The 21317-nt window shown below is 43.3% G+C and overlaps 1 protein-coding gene across 1 annotated transcript; it reads right to left on the reverse strand.

Moving 5' to 3' along the window:
• Window positions 1-1521: 1521 nt before the first annotated feature.
• Window positions 1522-17677, reverse strand: LOC119461585 (dnaJ homolog subfamily B member 9-like). The gene is given in 5 exon segments (XM_037722938.2): window positions 1522-4326; window positions 8494-8920; window positions 8922-8938; window positions 12700-12928; window positions 17363-17677. Coding segments are annotated over 4 exon segments (726 nt in total). The 5' UTR covers window positions 12911-12928; window positions 17363-17677; the 3' UTR covers window positions 1522-4255.
• Between the last annotated feature and the right edge of the window lie 3640 nt (window positions 17678-21317).

Consider the following 21317-nt stretch of genomic DNA (forward strand, 5'->3'; position numbering starts at 1 on the left):
TCCAGCAGCTCTTCGTCGGTACCCGGATATTGGTGCATTATACGCTCGAATTGCTTGCGTACTGCCAACTTGGAACTACCGGGGTCAATGAGGTGTCGCAGCAGATGCCACGTTTTCTTACAGCCCATCTGGCCATTCAGGCTGTTGCAAATTTGGCCCCATTGCTGGCGTTCGAGTGTGGCGCTGTGGGCGTCAATGTCTCGTTCGAGTTTCGCGATGCGACGGCGAAGCTTCTTGTTGTGCCGTCGACGTCGCCACCTGCGCATGACGCCTTCGTGCGCTTCCCACATGTGGAGGAGGCGGGAATCTGTCGTCGGCTGGTCTTGAGTGACCTCCATTTCGCGCGTCGCGGTGGTCACGTCCTTCTTTAGCGACTCGACCCATTTGTTTAAGGACCACGCAGCCAACGATGCACCGAAAAGTGTTAGGAGTAACGTTAAGGAACAGTAAGACAATGGTGCGGATAACAGAGCAAACAGGAGCAGCCGATATTCTAATTGACATCGAGGGGAAAATGGAGCTGGGCTGGCCATGTAAACATAGGGTAGATAACCAGTGGTAGAATTGGTGCCAAGGGAAAGGAAGCGTAGTCTAGGGCGGTAGATAATTAGGTGGTGTGATGAAATTAGGAAATTTCAGGCATGACTTAAAATCATTCATGGTACTATACCTTTAAAAATTAGGCATAACTTGGAATCAGCTAGCGCAGACAGAGACAGACAGACATGAACTTTATTTGGTCCTGAGGAACCACGTGGGGACCGCCTGTGGGAAGTCCGTAGTAGTCGCTGGCCGTGTCTACGTAGGGGCAGGAAGACCGTGGTCCTCCGCCCTTTCGCAGGTTCTCTGGACAGCCTGGAGTTGGACTGAGAGTACGCTGCTTTTAAGGGCATTGTCCCAGTTCATTTCTTTGTTTAACGGTGCGTTACGTAACGCAGGGCATTGCCAGAGCATGTGAGCCAATGTACAGAAATGCAAGACAGGGGTAATTGGAGATCGCTGGGAGTTGCGTTCATTCTGCAGTGCACATAAAAAAAGAATAGGCCAATGATGATGGGTAGCCCACTTTCATATCTATTAGTATGTTGTGCAAGGCTTCAATGCAGTGAATCAAGCCGCGATTTCTCAAGAACAAGCCCCATCACATTACTAGACCTTCAACAGTCACAGTGTGTGTTCCACTAAGTATGCACAGCACACTCGTATTTTTTTTAAAGCGGACTGTGTTTTCCCAAAGCTTCTTCTTCCTGGTGTTTTTCTGTTTATGAGGCATGCCGTAGTGGAGGGCTCCGGACTAATTCTGACCATGTGGGTTCTGCATCAGTATGTTAAAGGATGTGCAAATAGAAACTCACCCCATGTGATAGAGAGCACTGCAAATTACGGACTATTATATAATGAATGCACACAGGTTTAAACAAGCTTGCTGTTTGAAACCACAGAAAGAGGTTCCGATTGCAGAAAGATCAAAGGAGACCAAATGCGACGAGTGAGCCACCAGGCACTCGACAGAAGCAGACGAACGAGCCATAAACATTTTATTGCTGCCATTTCGAGTTTAACAGCAGGTGCCAACAATTTCCATACACTGCACAGTTGGTAGTATTGTCTTTACAATCCAAGAAACTTGAGAAATACAGCAATGCACAACAAGCACAGTAAAGCATAGTACACACTATACAGTACTGAAAGCACTGCTCTTAAAGGCTCGTTGCATTTGGTTACCGAATTCAGAATTTGTACATTGTGTAAAACTATGATTCGAAGTTGCACACTGTGGCAGAATAAATGCTCCGGTATTGAAAAATGCTATTGAAGTTGTCCTTTTGATTTTACTATATTGCTTGGCATACAGGGACCTCTGAGATACAATAGACTACTTTCGTTCACTAGTGATTGCTGTACAAAGCACAAAATATTTGCTCTAAAATCTTTGCACAAATTTAGAGGTGCTCGACTGAACACAGGCCAATCTCACCACAATAGTAGCCCAAGCAAGCGGCCTTAGTAAATGTCATGGCACCACCCATTTCGAACACCTTGCCACTGTACTTAGAGTCATGACAGTCACCATGAGTGCCAAGACTAGATAAGCTGTTGACCTCACCGGCTAATTTTATTCTTTACTACATGGAGGTCTTCGATATGCACTGAAGCCTCAGTCCACATTACAAAAAAAAAAAAATTCTGCCACCATTCTAATGCAGCTACTGATGATACCAGTGGTGAAACTGGCCTGTTGTATCAAGTCTGAGCATCGCATGTACTGAATGCAGTGTTCAAAAGCTAATAAAGCCTGGCAAGATGTCATTGAAACACCAGCAGTTGCACAGTAAAATCGACTGTCTCCACAACTAACTATGGTCATGTAGTAAAAAACCTTTCAACACGAAAGCCCACTTACTAATGAACCTCTGAACTTTGTCAAACAGATGACAATTCCAAAATGCCTTCATTCATTTGGCTAAACATCTTTCTTTTTTGGTCTAGTAGCAATGCAACCAGCATCAAAACATGGTTCAATATTTTGGGCCAAGAGGGCACTACTGTGCAGTTCAGAGAGTTTTTAAAAATCTAAGGCTATGTACAAATATCTACAATGAATGGTAACTATACAGAGCTGTCGTGGAGTGTATAACACTTTCTAAACATACATACAAAAAAAAAGCAGACAAAGAAGTGCCTCCACAAACACCTGCTGCCACACCCCATCCCCAAGATGACAAAAAAAGCATTCAAAAGCCATCTGGCATAAATAAATAAATAATACTTAAGAACCTGCATCTGTAAAGAATCCAATAAATTTGGGCAACATAGCAAAACAAACTTACTTTGACAATATATATCATGGACTACCTTCTCTTGGGCAAAAGAGAATACAGGACTCGTAGTATGCAACACTCCATTTCGTCCTCCATTCTTATCTTGTAACGTGTTGTGCTGAGTGGTCAATGCCAGTGATAATGTCAGCATCCGCATAACATCCGCAAAACAACGTAAAATGAAGTGGATCGTTATAAAATACAGCCCTAGAGTAAAAAAAAAAATACAGCACTGCTCATGCAACACCAAACATGCAGGAGCAGGCAAAATAAAACCAAAAAAAACAAAGCAGCTTTCACTGGCACGATTGTCTCTGGCATAGTTTGGGTTGCCATCACACCATGCGCCCTACCGGTCACCTTCATGTCACTGTGATGCTAATGTGATGTGGTTCATATTTATGTTGAGCTTAAACACTGTGCAAACTACATGCAGTGGCCACACTGCAACACTTGTCTTTAGACTACATGCAGTTGCAAGTAATATGTGATGAAAAACACTGGCCAATCCTTGCCGTACCCACAGCCATATCCAATAATAAATCACGTTCTTGTGATTACCTAGTGCCTCTCCAGACATGATGTGGAGTCGCAGAAATGAAACCGGTACAGCAAGTGACGGTTTATCAGACTTGTGTTATGGCTATAAATGCTTCTCACATTGGGTAAAACAGTTTACAAACTTTTCTCACCGAGTCACAACACTGTGAAAATCCATTAATTTGCCCTGCATCACCCTGCAGTTTGCCTAACGAGTAGTGCCTGCCTGTCGAAGTAATCCAGGTGATGTGACAGAATCTACTACAGGAAATCTTTAATAAGCTTGTTTCAATTAAAATAGATGACCGGTATACAATGTACGTATCAGTTTTGCTTGCTCAATGTGCACGTATATGGCGGCACAGAAATGTCATTATATTTGGCAGCCATTTTCCATTAGCTACTTCCAGCTCAGTGCCAGATTATTTTTTTTATCCCTCCCAATGGCTGAAGTATTTTAGTATAGAAAGGCTGTGTAGTCTTCTCAATACTATTTGTTGATGTGGCACAGGTTGATTGCCTGTGCTTGCATTCACAAAAAGTTTCAGTTCTTACATTTTTCACACACTGTACAAATTTCTTGGCTACAAAGCTTCTAGGTCTACTTCAGCCAGTCACAACCTCCGATAGGCACACAATTTACTAACCGGGGAAAAAAAAAAAAAAAAATTGTAAGGAGAGACTTGAGTATGTACACAATATAAAACAACAACACATCCTTAACCGGACTGCAGCAGGCTGCAGAAAACTGTGGGCTCGCACCCAAACATCACAGATCAGAGCACGGTGCTCCAGTTAGTCTGCTTTTTACAAGCACAACCTGAGCACCTTGAATTTACAGTTACAGTTTTCACTCCACGCAGGGAGACCCGCACTCGAAGCTTCTTTGTTTCCTAGGAGCACTGAGTATAAGTTGTCACCATGTTGCCGACTCTCTGCGTGACGGTCTTGCAATGACCTTGCCCTAAAAACAAGAAAAAGAAAAAAAAAATGGCAAAACATTTTAGTACCGATAGCATCACTTTCGTGAAATAAATCCTCAAAATACATGGCTAAATGCCTTGATGTTCCTGTTAACACTTATCAGCACTCCGTTACTGCTTGGCTTCAATCTACAATCGGGACGTGTGCTTTAGAGCGATTATTACAAAGGTTAAATTAGCGAAATTCGATAAGTGTGTTCCCACTAATATAGATAACCTGGTACGCAATGCAAGCTTCAGTGTTGCTGATTGAATGTGCACATTGTGAGCAAGTCATGGCACCGAAGACCCGGGCGGCTGGACTCGACCGGAACCATACTGTTCTTCATTTTCCTCCATACCGTGGAATGTCACTCGGGCCATTCACTTTTACCGACTTGACACCGAATCCCTACGACACATAGGGCAGCATTTGAATTAAATTAGTTTTATATTGTCGCTTTCGGGCATCAGTTAGCTAGCTAGCTTGCTACTAGCTAACTAGCTTGTTACTTGCATTGCCCTGAAGGCCTTTTTAAATTAGAGGGAAACTAAAGGCAAACCGTTAGAGGCCACGTGCAATGAAATTTCACTTTGTCTAGAATGGTTATTGATGACTTGTATACACAACACAAGCAATCGTGGCAATGCTGCAGAGTTGGTATTCGTCCAATTTCCCTATCAACAGCCTTTCAATAGAACTTGAGCACACAATGTGTCATCCTGGTGGTTAGCGGATACACTACAACGTAAATCCCAGCATGTCGCTTCCGAGATTGCCGGTGTGCTGCAAGCCCAGCATGATTTCGGAGGCCATGTCGTCATGCAGAGGAGTCGCGCTGGTTCTCAATATTCTGGGGTAGTGCATTACTATCCGCAAGCGATAATGGCCGCTTTTTTTTTAGTTTCAGTATCAAAAAGATCAGTTTTTACCAGCTTTTCACGACTTGTATTTCTAACATAAAATTTTGCGTGCAAGCTGCGCTGTTGAAACTATCTAAAACTAGGCTTCTTACACAGCTCAAAATTAAGCTGTAGCTGGCCTTTTTTTGGTCAAGCTAAAAAAATAAATTTAATGGTACAAAATTTCTGAAGTGTCGCATCTAATGAGAACCCCTTTTCTGTGAGAAAGAAAGCGACATCAACGCAGAACGGTGCTAGTGCCACCGTGAAAATACAAAGTCGGCTTCTAACTAATGTCTTATGCATGTTGCGTTTCTTTATTGTTCACTGAAAGAATAGAAAAATCTCAAAGCTGGCCATTACTGGCAATTTCACCACCATCCGTTCAAGGCCCAAGTACCCTTCTGGCCGTAGTGGATTGCACTATTAAAAAAAAAACGACACAGGCCAAGTGACCATAAGTTTTGCTATGTTCCTAAGTTATCTGTTAGCACCCAGCATTTTACGATGCTAGCTGTTGTTTAACAGCCTCTCAGTGGCATTCACAGTGGTGCTGCAGAACATTGCTGTAGTAGCCCATGTCATGTCAAACTTGAAATACACGGTCAACTTGCATTAACTTGACCTTGATGGGACCGATGTAACTGAATTGTCCAGCAGGTGGAATTGAAAGAATTCAATAAGCATCCTAACACACAAGCACCTTATTTTGCAATACTATTTACCCAATTATATTGCGCACCCAGTTTTTACAGGTGGAAAGTAGAAAACAATGTGCATCCGATTTTCTAACAAGACAAATGTAGCAATGAAGCATGCCTCCCATTCTGGTAATCAGAAAAAGATGAAACTTGCAGAATTTACTTGTACAAAACAAAATTTATTTACATTTAATGCCCATTTTTGACACCCTTACTCTGCATGTTATGTTCCAAAGCTCCAATGTGCTTGGTATTGCCCATTTTTTTTTAATGACTTCTCATTTCCAACCATTCCAATCACGATAGTGGCCCCAGACAAACACATAGACTAGCCATGCTGCCAGTTCATAGTGCGATGCGAAACTACATGTCAAAAATATGCGACATAGCTCTATTGTCGCATAGGTTACCATACAAAATAACTTGTTCTTCGAGTTAGCTTTTGTAAAAAAAATGCTTAACCTTGCGCTAGGCCGCGCAACGCTTGAAACAGCGAAGCTGGGCAATCATAGTCCAGCATTTTCTGGCAGTGCGCGCGAACTTTTCATCTTATTACTCATGATGATGATAATTTTTTTTCGCGCGTCTTGGACTTGCAGCCGTCACTGCGCGTTGCATAGCGCACATGCAACACCGACACCACGTTCCAATGCCGACACCGCGTTCCAGGAGATCCGCTCTGTGAATGCGTCTCTCTCTCATAGCGTGCAAAACCTCTTCACCTCGCAAAGCACAAGCATACGAACGAGCCAGCGGTGGACGAAGGCGACGATGCTCGAACACAATCATATGGTTCGCATAAATGCATGTTCTACAAGCGATGCTGTATAGCCTAGTGGCTACGACGCTCGTTTCGGGACCAGCGGTGAGCATCGAATCCCGCCTCGGCAAGAAAGTTTATTTTCTTTTATTTTTTGGTAGTTTCTTGATACGCACCACAAATTACGGCAGGCTTAACAGCTTCGCTGTTAAAAAAGCTGTGCATCGTCGTCGCCAATCTACACGAAACTTCTGTCGCCATCTTGCAACGACAATGATGATGACATTGGTGCTGAAAATAGGCTGCTGTGAATGTGGCTTTGATTTTGTAACTAATGGTAATGTGCACATAATTCTTTCTTGCACACCCTTTTTCTTGGAAAGAAATGTGTGCGCATAAAAATTAGGCGAATATGGTATTTGTTAATAGTGAGTAGCAGTTTCCACTTTGCCAAGGGAAAGCCAGAAACTAATGTTTTCAACACGAGATAGTGTGTATTCAACGCATCCACTGTTTCCTAGCACTTCCATGGCAGACACTGGAGCCATTCGGGATACAACAGGGGTCACAATACTCCGTTTCAATAGTTCTGTGCAGCAGAGCCAAGGCTATTCGACTTGCAAACGCACATCCTCACAGCCGTACAGACATTAATTTGCATTTAAAAAGTACAAACAATTCATTGATTTGACAGTGGCTAAATTCATATGTGTAGTCGGCACAGGCACAACACTGCGGAGAATTACCTCCTAAGTTGTGCTTCGCCCTTCAGAAAAATGGCATCCACAGACTTGCTTGTGTAGTATCGTTCCAGGTAGCTCTTTTACACGAAAGGAACGAATAAGTTGGCATTGAACATGCTTGGAACTGTGCGGTGAACGTGCAGGAATTCTAATTAAGAAAACGGCTACACTTGCGAAAATCAGCGTGCGCGCCATGTACAAATGAATGTTACAATGGGCATTAAGAGATGGCGCAACCATCTCGTGTAGCGCTGGCCGAGTGATCCTTCTAAACCCTCCACTTCCAGCATCTCTGCAACCCTCCTTCTCTGTATTTGAGAATATCTTGAAGATGCAAGCCTTTTTGGCATCAGAGCGATTATGGAACAAATTTTCTACTGGTGCTATCACAGCAGCTAATGTCACTGCGCAGTTGCAGTGCAATAATATGCTGCCGTCGCTTGCGCTGTAGTGCTCGCTGCTAGCAGACGACAGAGCGCAGAAGGGCACCTTTAAAATGTGTTCACCCCCCTGATTGGTTGAACTTGTAGCTTCCACAGTGCTGCAAGCAACTACTGAAACAGTATATGTGGTCGATTGCGTGTATGCTGACCAGTCGAGTTTGAATTATCCAGTGAAGGCCAATCTCAGGATAGAAGTAACTGGCCTATGGTTGGGATCGAATTGACTGCAAAATTGAATTAACCAAAGTTGAATGCACAGAAGTAGATAAAAGACAAGAAGGTACTCAGCTGGTATCAAATCCAGGACATTAACGTTTAAAAATTGACATTCCAACAAAGAGCACCACAAGGAGACCATGATGCGGCGCAAGTGCTAGAAGGTGCATTGTCTCGCGAGGAAGTACCTGCGGTGTGTACTTCAGCGTATCAGCCAGTAATAAACCGGCACCAAACAGAAAGTTAGCCGTGGTAACAGCGACACATTTGGTGTTCCATAATTATGCACAGCCTGCTGATCGAACTTTTGCCGACAATTTCACAACTCAATAGTGCCTCTTTACTGGATCATGACTATCATCAGACTAAGATTTGACTGCATGTCCCTCGAGTGAGCACTCACCATCACTATGCTGGTGAAACATGTTGGCACGGTGATTCTGCGCGTGACGCGAGAAGTGCGACCGTGCAAAGGATTCACCCGAGCCAAAGACTTCTCCAAAGGGTCCGCCACCGCCACCTCCCATCCAGTCCTCGCGCTCATCGTCGTAGTCAGAAAACAGGTCCTCCATGTTGAATGCATTGCCAAAGAATGAGCGTTGGCCTCCGTGGTGATGGTGTTGGTGTGGCTTTTGCTGACCAAAGTCGGGATGGCCATGGTGGAAATGTGCTCGGCCGTGCTGCTGCTGGTGGAAGTTGAAGGCGTCATCGAAGTGACGGAAGAAGTCGTGCATGTCGAAGTCATGGAACTGCGACCTGCCGCCCCCGTCACCGCCTTGCTTGAAGGCGGAGCTGCCAAACTGGTCGTACTTCTTGCGCTTCTCGGCGTCCTGACAGGACCTCGTAAGCTGTTCAGGCGAGGGAAAAAAAAAGGAAAAGGACGTTAACACAGGTTTGAAAGATACTTTCCAGTTGAGGAAAACAATGAAGATATTTGACGGTCACAGAAACTACAGAAACATTTCGATAAAAAACGTGGGCAGCTTGCACTAGTGTGCGGTGGCTCCGAGCTTTATCTCCCCCCGTTGACGTCATGACCAAGCTGTGCCTCCACATTTGCCGGGGCATGGCTGGTCGAAACCTGCTGAGCCGATGCCAGAGGCGCCTGCTGCAGTCACGGACACCGTGTGCATTCGGCATGAATGTAGGGACACAGGGAAAAGCAGGTGGCGTCGGCAGCAGCTCTGTGCATTGCCTCGTTGGTGCTGCTACAATTTCTTTCTCTCTCTCGCTCTCATTTTCTCTTTCCCTCTCCCGAGCATTGCACGCAGCATGCTCTCTTTCCCTCTCCTTAACGTCCCATGTGAAGGCAACATGTGCACAGCACGGAGAAGAGGCGAAGCACATGCTGCTCCGCGAGGTGGTTGCTAGGAAACCCAGGTGATTCTTTGCTCAGCGAGATTTTGCGGCTCGCAGCACAACTTACGGCCGGCTTAAGCAGCTCGTATTCTCAAGGCCTCGAAAAATATTTGTATCATCCAAAACTTGTACAGTCCATAACAAACATTAATCACAGCACAAAACTGAAGGCAAGACAGGTCTCCCACACTTATGCTTACAAATTTAGTTCAAGAAGTCCCCGATAGCTTCCTGAACCTTTATTCCCACAGTGTTGTCTGTGCACTCAACACACTTCTGGAGTGCAAAATTCTATGTTTGTGCCATTGTCTGCATTGCCAGTGCTTGCTGCATGCCCGAGTCGGTGCTTTTCAAGCGAGCTGGTCTCTGCTAAGATCACGAAAAACTACGATTTCAATCGCCAGCTTCACAACTGCACTACTCTGAGGGCCCTGTGGGGGCTCGGAAATTTGTGCAGTCCATTGTAAACCAGAAGAGCATTTAAGCTATCCTGAAACCAAATGTATTGTACCTAATGGATTCTTGCAAGAACTTTTTAAAAAATCTTATCACTCTGAAGCTTGCACCAACCGTGAATTGTATCCTCAAGATTTGGCTGCGCTATATACACCACATATAACAACCTACAGTAGGACCTCATTAAGCAAAACCTCAAGAGACGAGAAATATGCTCCAACTAACACTTACGAAGAAATATGTGCAGATATGTACACAAGTCCAAGCACTATATCTCGTACACCCGGTTAACACAGCTTTCAGAAATGTTAATGCTCAAGAAGTGAATGTAGCGACTAGTTTTTACAAGAACACAGAAAATGACAAGGTGCATTTAAAAATTTAATCCGGAACCGATAGTCACCGAGCAATAATTCTGTGTCAGCAGGGACCGCCAACAAAAATGAATAAATGTAAGTCTGAAATAATGAATTCACGAGAACAAAGGCAACCTTATTCTTGAAACGGGTCCCACCTCTAAAAAACAGTACGAAAAGAAACTCCTGCATGTACACATGACCTGGCCAGTCTGTACTTCAATCATTGCCATGCTGTTGTTACAGATAGACGAAAGTACAGTAAATGCATGCACCAGATCTCAACAGATCTCCACCTGTCAATTTGAACAGATGTCAGCCATGCTCCGATTTCCTTTATTTGATTACCCACAGCACCAATCGTCATGCACTGTACATGCTTGAATTAACAATGCATCAATTTTTGCTACCGTTTTTTAAGGGTGGCTTTCTTCATAGAAGACAGGCATCACAAAAGAAAAAAAGAACAAAAATCAAGTCCTGGTTCTGTAAAAAAATACTTTAGAGCTTGCATCTGGGGTTCTGGTTACAGAAAGCTGCAAGCACATGGTTCTAATTTGTTTCCTCAATACAAAACCAAGCAATTTAGAGGCTGCTGCTCCATTTAAGCAACAGTTTCGTTTCACCAATTTTTTTACCGAGGTTCAACAGTACCGGTTATAACAACCAGATTTTAGCACTATACTAGGATTTCATGACCTTGCACATTGAAATTATGTCCAGCTGTAATGGCTGCTTATTCAACCTACGCACCCTCCTCTGCGCAGAGCGCGCTAAGTTGGCATGCTGCCTCACACTGATAGCAGATTGGCAAGTTCAGATCTTTCGTCGACAGCGCAATGTTTTGCTGCTAGTAATAATTTCTACGATCAGGAGGCACAAGAAGAACCTGTGGTGGCCTAATTTACAATACAGGTATGCATAAAATGATGTACTTGTGCCTGCACACCATCATGCTGTTTTTTGTGTCACAAACACTCGAGACTGTCAACCTGCTTAAATATGGCTGGTAAGCAACAAAACAGCAGTTCACAAACATTCACCAAAGCAGGATGCCTCTTCTCCAAGCACTTGCACGGTGTAATTAACACAGTTTGGTACAGAGTGCACCAGCGTGAGAACACCTAGGGCGCGATCTTGTACGCGTTCCAAAATGGAACGGAGGCGTTCCGTTCCATCGAGCCGCACACGATTGGTCAATTTGAACGTCGCGGTTGAAATTGACCAATCGTGTGCGGCTCTATGGAACGGAACGCCTCCGTTCTATTTTGGAATGCGTACAAGATCGCGCCCCTAATCTGTGCTCCAGCAATAAACACTGCAGAAGCACAGTTGAACTTCGTAAAAAAAAAATGTGCTCGATGTAATACGTTAGGTAGACTTACGTAGGGTAAAATATTACAGCAAAGGCTGTGCCGTTTGCTAGTACTGTGCTGGTCTGGGCTGGTTGGTACATCATTAGGACGGGAACAAACAGCGCTAACGTGATAGCCTGCTATGATGACGCGTGTGATACGATTTTATTCCCTTCCCAGCACAGAAAGCATGTTTTTCCTGGCCTTCTGCACTGAGCCTGTGTATTGTATATATTGCATTCCCTGCAATAAACCAGTGGTTGCTAGTTCAGCGTCTTGTCTGTTGTTTCCACTTCGTCCCGTCCTAGTGCTGTTTGTTCCCGTTCTAATGAGAAGGATAGTGGCTTGATGGGTGTCCTGACAGGGATGACTGTGAGCGTGGACTAAGGGGGAGCGAGGGAGGCTCAGGTGAGCACGCTAGCCCGAACATCGATGCGTGTGGCGTGGCTGAACGCCAACCACACATGCCCCATTTTGTAGGTAATCTGTGGCAGGTACAAAGGCAACAAGTGCAAAGTTGGCTTGCGGCTTCGTATGCGCTGTGTCCTCACACACCTAGTGTTGAAGGTCGTGTAATGTCAAGTTCGAAGACATGTTGAAGCTAAAGGCAGCACGAAATGCTGATTCACCACTGTCGCCGCTCTTCCTCGTGCCAGTGTTCCGACAGCGAGCGTCCGAGGCCATTGAGGGACATTTAATGTTATATCCTACAGCTCTGCCTTGATCCGATTTCTCTACCCTTTATTTCTTCCCATATCGATCACAGTATTAAAGTCGGCATTAACATGTCACACAAAAGCTTGTTTGTACTCAATCGTCGGACAATCTTTGGAGGACTTGAATCGCCTTCTGTGATCAATTAAATCTATGCAAGACATTCATTGTCACGAATTACTAGCCAATATTGGATAACTAGGAAAGTTCTCTTGCTATATTTCCGAATTCTACCACTTCCCTCTGTAACGTCTTCGAGCTTTAACCACTGGGCCAACTGTTACAAGTACCCCACGCATTGTCTGCACTATGAGAATCGTGAATGAAGTGGGGAAAAAAAAAAAGAGACCTAGTGTGCGGACTACTTGCCCTGCGCAATATTCTTGAACTTCTCCTCGGCGCCTGGCTCCTTGTTCTTGTCCGGGTGGTACTTGAGGGCCAGCTTGCGGAACGCCTTCTTGATCTCCCGTTCAGTGGCCGTGCGCTTGACACCTAACAGCTTGTAGTAGTCTTCTTCCTCGGCCGCACTCACTGCTAAGACTGCTGCCCACACAAAAAGAAGCACCGGCCACCACTTCATGGTAGATGCGGAATGGATCTGCAAGAATGTCAGCGAAAAGGAAAATGCCTTGTCACGAATGTGTTTGTCAGTTAGATGCCCATCTACTTAAAATTAAATCGAGTTGTTACTGCCCTGAAACTGCACAGTGCGCTGTGAGAGATGTAGTGGATGGCTCCAGATTAATTTGGACCAGCTGGCCCGCTTTAGCAGGCACCCAAACCATGGTAAATGAGCATTTTTGCATTTTGGTCCCACCGAAGTGCGGCTGCCACTGCTAAGGTCGAACCTGCAATCTCGTGTTCAGCAGCACAACACAATAGCCACTGATCTACTGTGGCAGGTGTTTATCTGCTTCGCTAAAAGTAAATGCCACCGGCCAATCTGGAGCAGAATATATTTGACCTGTGGCAGAGAATTTGTTCTACACCGGTCGTGTCAGAGTGGATTTATATTTGTCACCATTTTCAGATTAAACTGCTCTGCGATATGTCGCTCCCACTTTGCTCCACCGTTGAGGTAGAGATTTAACTGAAAGTTTTCATATGCACAAAGTAATAAGCAGACATTAGATGCCCGCTACATGCGACAGCTTCCACCGTGATTAATAACCGTTAATGGTGCAAGAAAACACGAGACAATGAAAAATAATGGACACACAAATGCCAGTTTGTCACTGTCCTGTGTCTTTGCACCACTTAATTATGCAACGTAGGCAAGCACTGCTTTGTATCTTGTTTCACCACGACTCGGCACAGTGCATTTTGTTTTCCTAGGCTACACTTTGGTTTGCAAGACCCATGCAGGCTCCAAACACTCACTCGTCGACTCAGGTGGCTCCTTTCGAATGACCAGTAGAACGTCTCAAATCATTCCTTGTAACTCCCCGACACACTAGAGCAGCGGATGGCGAAACATCAGATGACAGATACCAATACCAACATACATTCAAGTCCAAGATATAAAAACTTGTGCAGTGAACCCCTATCGACAATTTGACGCCAATCAATTCAACCTGCCTTTTTGTTTATTTCCACTGTGTTCAATGTCTGAACAAGCACCCATCCATTTCAAACACTTCCTTCAATTCCAACACCAGATAACTTGAAACAAGTGATTGGTGATGAAACGGCAAACACTTTGATACTCAGCGCTGCAACCGACAAGCTGACAGTAAGAGTAACAAATCATTGCGACTCCTCACACTCAAGGGTGGTGTTAGACACTTGAGAATTGGGAAGAATAAACTGTTGGTTTTACAGATAGCCAGTATATGAAGATATGATGGAAAGATATAAATACATGATTGCTCGAGCGCTGTTCCAGATACTGATACTTAAAGTAAAGCATGCTGTGACTTTAATGTTGCTTTGGATAATGGCTTGCATGCATCAGTCATTTTTCCATTAAGTTAAAGTATGAAACCAAAACTAATAGGGCAGGTGCAGCAAACTTAGGTCAGCGACAGAATCGCATTGACAGATTAATGATTACTAGAGTAAGCAAGTACAATTTCAGCTGCACAATGCAGACCAGCACTTTGTAATTGGGCTTTCCCTCTGAACCTTAAGTGCAGCACGCTTCAGGTCTGGGGATGAGAGTTTCTGATTGGAACAACATCATATTGGACAGCTGACTAACATTTAATTTTGCAAATTATCCATTTCTCGCATTTTATGTGTTATGTCCTGCTTCTTTTTCTAGCACTTAAGATGTGCCATTTAATAAGCATTACATAGAAGCACCATGTAACTATTATGTAGTTTCACACCCTGGTCATTGCTAACCTAGTTTGACATAGAGAATGGTTTACGCATATTGACTAACACAAACCGCGATTGCTTCAAGCCAGATTAGCTGAAAACTTAAATGAGTAGTTATTGAAACAATTATGGGACATAAGAAGGCACTTTTTTCTTGTGCAGAGTAGAAAAAAAAACTAAAGATGAATTATATAAGCTAGCATACAGACCATACAATACACACCTCTAAACGACTGCAACATTAGTTACAAGTTGCCAATTTGAAAATAACTTGTGCTGCGAGACAGCAGTTGTACAGCAAAATGAAAGGTTTTTTATTTTCATTTTTGCGCATATACCCAGCAAGCACTGAGTGTATAAATGCCATCCACACAAGCCCAAAGCACTTCCCTGTATCCATAGGCCAGGCCCACTTTCTCCGAGATGACCTATTTATAGCCCCACAAGAGGTTGCCCAGCCACAACTGTCGCTGCTGATGCAAGATTTAATGGGTCAGCCCCGGAAGTGCATGAAAAGTGAAATTGTGTCCCAGCACAAATGAAGGTTTGTGGAACAGAATATTGTCTAATTAGACTAACATATATCTATATTTTAGATTTCCGTGATCTCAAGTTACAGTTAAAAGAACACGGTCTAGTGCATTTTTTTTTCTTTACACGAGACTTCTTCTCCACCAAGAAATGAATGTTTGTCAGGAATCATCACATCACAAATTTTTTTCTTATCAATGTCAATGCCCATTTCACTATAACTAAACTAACCTCACAGCCAAAATTCTATTTAGCGTGTGCTACCATAAGATTTTAAAAATAAAACGGTGTTGAAGGCAAAATTACAGGAATGTGAAATGGAGATTAGAAAGAGCCACAATGAGAGCCGCACAAACTGGTGTCACGAGCAAACAAAATTTATGCATAAAATTTACCTGTCACGCACAAAGAACTAAATTTAAAATTCCCATTGCACCCAAAATGAAAATACAAATTGGAATGGAAAGCAAAAAATTAATTTTTTCCATAAATGTCAAATTGGCAACTGTTGCACCAAATGAACTCACAGTAGAGTTCGACCGCCCTTAACTTAAGACAGCACAGGATCATGTTTAAATATGTTCTACATAAACCTAGGTATTATACGCGTGTCATCACTACAGCACTTAAACCCTAGCACAATAGATATGAGGTAATTAAACATCTAAACGCAACTACTTTTATTACAATTACGCAATTCTTTCCATTTTTTGCAGTAACCTGTGGCCAAGTCAAGATCATTTATAGCATACCTTCCTGACAAATTGCAAACAAAGATCGCAGGCCTCCCACAGAAAGGTTATTGTGGTATACAGGGGCCGTATTCTGAAACGTTCGCCTAGGCGAAATTTCGCCTAGGCGAAATCAGCATGCGCGCTGATTGGCTGGTTGAGCAAATTGAATGACGTCGGGCTCAACCACCCAATCAGCTCATCCAATTTTGCTAAAACAGCCAATCGGCGCACGCCTGAAAGCGAAAAAAGAAATTTCGCCTAGGCGAACGTTTCAGAATACGACCCCAGAAATATAAATCGTTAAAGCGCATATCCGTCACAAGCCGTTTTTTTTTTACTACAAAATTAATTAGACACTATCAATCGTAATATGCAGTAATATATTATTACAGAGTGACATAAACCTGCCTTCGATCGAGAGAGAAATGCTCAACATCGGTTTGCTCAAACGGCGCTCCGCGCTACTTGTACTTACGCGGCTTACGCCACGTACTATTTAACGGACTCAAGTCCGAAACAGCTGACAGTAGCACAGCTGGAGCGCTGAATGCGCGTTCGCAACGTCAGCCGCGCCCACCGAATGCGTAACAATCAGCGCGCCCCATAATACCGCAGCATTGCCTGCAATCACAGATGACAAGAGAAGTCGCTGTCTCTGTGAAAAAGAGAAGGGACACTTGATATAGCATTGCCTCATCCGGTGCGGAAACACCCACCGAAAACTAGTAGCTCTCGTTACTGCACGTATAGGGGTTGTTTTGCAGCAGCAACATTTAATACGCGTGCTCTATACTGCCAAACAAAAAAACATAACAAGAAAAATCTTATAAAGCTGACGTGTAGGATCGAGCAAGCGGAAGCGCGGAAATAAAGCTCGGAGAAATTACAAAGCGGCGGCGGCTCTCAAACAGATCTCGAAAGCGCGGAGGATGCGCACACTCAAACGACGCGCGCGTCGGTCTCACCTTGACAGTGCGATGACAACTATCGGGGCAACCACAGCGACAATCGCGGAATACTAAACACTAAGTAGCAGGCACGCGCAGGTATTCCCGGAACGAACGTTTTCGACCGGAATGTCAAACGACTCGCGGTAGTACAGGTGATATGCGCGCTGCTGCCAAGAACAAGCCTTGAGGGACACGAAGTCTTTTCCCATTGGCCTACGCCTCGGTCGAGAGAAGCGGTGAGGAGAAGAGAGAAATATAGGCCGGCGCGCCGACTCGAGCGCACAAAACCAAAACAACGCCAGAAATTGCGCTCGATTTTCGTTGTCCACGTCTCTCGGTCCAGTGCGGGCCGTTCGTGGCGCGCTTATTTGGGGCGACTCGCGCCAAAATCCTGAGGCGCCTTGGGTGGGACTGGCACGAACGACACGAGGGATTCAGTCGCACAACATCTGCGAGAAAGCTGTGCGTCAGAAAATGCTATTCGCTGCAACTTACCGAGTCTAGGTCAGAGCTCCTGTTTCGACAATTTTGAGGCCCACCACGACAGGCGCGAAGGTCACTAAATACGGAACCTGAAAGTGGTCGCGGCCAGTCGCGGCTACCAATTTGTTTCCATTTTGCTGCTGATATCTGTGGCGATGACGTTTTCGGGCCGGCTGCAGCTTTTGCGGATAGCACGTAGTACCGTTAACGGTAAGATTAATGTTTATATAAATGACTCTCTTTCCACTTAAAAGCAGACTGGTTCTAGTCGCTGAAAGCCCTTGCTGAGGTCTGTGGGCCACCAGCTACGGTTGTCACTCAACAAATAAGCGACATGTTCAGCAAGATTACACTGTAGTGGGATGACGTCTCGCGCATCTGACGAAAATACATTGCCAAATACATATGCGGAAGTCGAATATTTGAGCAAATGCCATCCCGTAAATAATTAAAACGTGCACAATATCTCCCCCCAGCGTCCCTAATTCATTGGTCCTGTTGTTATATGTTGTTATTCGTCCTGATATTATATAGCTGAAAAAACGAAAAAAAAAAAAAAAAAAAACGTTTACACTATTTCGGGCATATCTTGTCTCCAAACAATATTCGTAATCCATTTTTCACGTGCCTTTCCTTTCTTTAGCACTGCGCACCCGGTACTTCCATGTGAGAAACGGATGCGCGTTATTGCGGCGTCGCATAGCATTATTAGAGTGTACTAGCATTACTGACAGCAAAGTGGCGAGCGCGGAGTTTTCAATTAATTTCAGTTTTATTTCCTTGTAGAAAAAAAAAAGAAGAACAAGAGGATGTTGGGACTAAAGGCAAAATGCCTGACAGAGGACCCAAGACCCTTGTACACAGTTCGCATAGCACTCATATTTATACAATAATATATAAATCAATATTAAACAAAAAACAGCTTTCACGGTACCCGGTGCAACATGCAAAACATAAAATCTAAGATACCGAAAAACCATCACTCTGTCCAAAGTAAAAATAGAGTAGAACAATATGAACCTAGTGCATACAGAATTGGTATGGTTAATATAACCAGCTTTGCTACTGTCGTATTGCCTTACTACGGTAACGTAAGATCCAATAACGTTCAAAGAGAAAAAAAAAAAAAAAAAACGAACACGATTTATAGATACAATATGAAAAATGCCACAACTGTGTGCAGGTGTATCTGTTCTTTTGTGACTGTTAACTGTCAAAATGTATATTTTCCTGCATTAGGATTTTTTCAACTTGTAGCTTGAAAGCTTTTTCAGGACAATTTAAAGGAAACGCAATCAACGCAGATGATAAGAATAGGGTACTCAATATACACGTACCCTAGTGTTGGGGGACGTGAACACATACATATTGTGGGTCCTTTGCACTCTTTTGTGCTGACTTTGCATTCTTTCTTTCTTTTTTTTATGCTCGGCGGTTCGCGCCCCCCAACGCTTGGGCACCATAATCTGAAACTCGCTACTTATTATTTGCAGACAAGATATACGCCAAAGGTTGTGAACGTTTTTTTTTTTTTTTTTTTTTTTACACACTAAAAACACTGGGTATAGGCAGTGTTAAAGAAAGAAAAAGCACGTGGGAGTGATGACGATTTCTGTTTAGGGACAAAATAAGCTTAATTTAAAGGTCACAATTTTTTTTTAGATATCGTCAGTGCGTAATTTTAGCATTTCCAATAAATTAGAAATGCAAGATAGATGGAATCAATATGCTTGGTAGGCAAAGAGTGCTAATCACATAAAAAAATTCTGTGGAAACAATTGAGAATGGTTGCTAATGCGAGCGAATAGCCAATTAAGTATTGTGATTGGCACAGAAGTTATTGCCCATTGTTCTAGGAGAACTATAACTAACTGCCACTGAGATCTAATCTGTTGAACATAGCTAGAGGGAACATCTGATGTGCATATGAAGGTAAATGTGCGTGGGGGCTAACTTACAGCCGTTAATTGCAAAAAAATTCTTACGTAATGTTTTGAAAGCGTTATCCAGCCATTATTCATAATGTTTCCCAATGTCCTAGGAGCCAAGTTTTCCCAATGCCAAGTTCACATTCACTGAAAAATGGGGTGCTTTGTTCGGGGTGATGTGTAGAGTAAGTCTAACGTACGTTTCTGGATTATGAGCATTGAAAATAATTACTGAACACTCATTTCCTTTCTATTCATTTCCATGCTCAATACAAAGCACATAAGTTTTCCTGGTGGCCTCAGGGAAATAAATGAGGCACCTTATTGTTCATATTTGGTGAAAATAAGGGGCAGCTTATGGTTGACGTATAAGCAAAGTTTAAAGTGTGGGTTAATTACTGCCTTTGCTGTAGACTACGTACGCAAAGCTTCAGATCATTAGGTGTGTTTTACGAAAGGTATAAAATTTTCCGTACTGTCCTCAGAGAACTATAACAGCAACTAAGATCAAATTTGGTGAAAATGGCAGCGAATATTATTTGTGGCAGATGTGGATGAAGTGCGGTCGTTGTTAAGAATTCCTTAATCAAGCGCTTGAAAGCATTATATGGGGCAACATTTTAAACAAGGTGAGTTATACATGGGCAACATTTGGAGTGCATGGTCTTCTCATAAGACACAGCTTCACTTGGAATTGGGCTGCAATTCTGAAAGGTTGCAGTGAAACTCTGCTGGTTTTTATCTTGCAAATGCAACAAATACCGCATGCAGTGTAAAGCATTTTGAACTGCATTTTCTGCATATTGTGAGTGGCAGATAGTACAGTGCTTCTGCTTAACCTTCAAGGAGCAGGCATTATGTTGTTCATGAGAATCCTTGTTTCGGTTATTTGACTCAGATTCAATGCTAAACCTTGAACAGTAGTTTATATGACAAGTATAACAGTTCTACATGCGAGTATGAATTCTATGTGCGCTTACAGAATCATCATTGAGATACTGGTGCACGCAGAAATATATTCGTTTTCAGTACATAACTTTCTCAAGAACGCTACAGATGAAATGCATTGAAAGCAAGAACACTTCATGCCACAGTTTTAAGCAAATAACTGAAGACTCGGTAATATCTTATGTAGAAAGGCCATATAGTGCAGAAACTGTTTGAGCATTGTTCGTCCTTTGCCTCCCTCCTCTTCTAGGGGCCGTTCTGCCACTTTGCCTATGCAGAGTAGCATGTGGAAAAACTTTCTCTCTCTTCTCTCATTTGTCTTTCCAACTCTTGTCTTTATTTATCTGAACATGCTGCAGCCCAGGAAGGGCTATTGCAGGAGTGGGTACAAGTCATAAAGTACAAAAAAAAGTAAACGCATTAATATAAACACAATTCTAATTTATACAAGAAATGAAGATATGTTATTAGGCTGCACTGCCAGCTAGTGCGGTGAAAAATTCATTTGATGGGAGCGACATACAGTGGACTCCGGATAAACGAAACTCACTTAACAAACATTCCAGATAAATGAAACAATGACATTAGCTTTGGTAGACAGCACCTAGGCACAATGTTAACAAGTTAGAAACGTTAGGCGTGTAAACAGGGACAGAAAAAGAGGGAAAGGGACATCACAAATGGAGTTTGTGAAAACTTGGGTTAAACACAACCAATTTTTTTGTAAACTCCGGTATAACGTAACTATAACCGAAACTACCACCTACCTCGTCAGCATATGAAACAAGAAAAGTCCGACAAACACTTGTCAAATGGCGATGCTATAAATATAGGGAAGAAAGTGCATGCCATCAGGCATTTGAGACAGAATTAATGGAAATTAAATGTTAAAGTAGCAACTGTGTTTTTATCCCAAGGGCTTCATTAAACAAGTAATGATCCCTGAGGAGCAAGAGAGGCGGAGTAGGCAGGATTTTGCAGTTAGGCTGCCACTAGTGCTTTGTTCACCCCGTCAGGAATATGAAACCGCAGATGATGCCCTCGTTACCTGCCCTGAGTGGACAGTTGAAAACATTAGTGAAGTTCGTGGC

Source organism: Dermacentor silvarum, chromosome 8 (assembly GCF_013339745.2).
Source record: "Dermacentor silvarum isolate Dsil-2018 chromosome 8, BIME_Dsil_1.4, whole genome shotgun sequence".
Classification (NCBI taxonomy): domain Eukaryota; kingdom Metazoa; phylum Arthropoda; class Arachnida; order Ixodida; family Ixodidae; genus Dermacentor; species Dermacentor silvarum.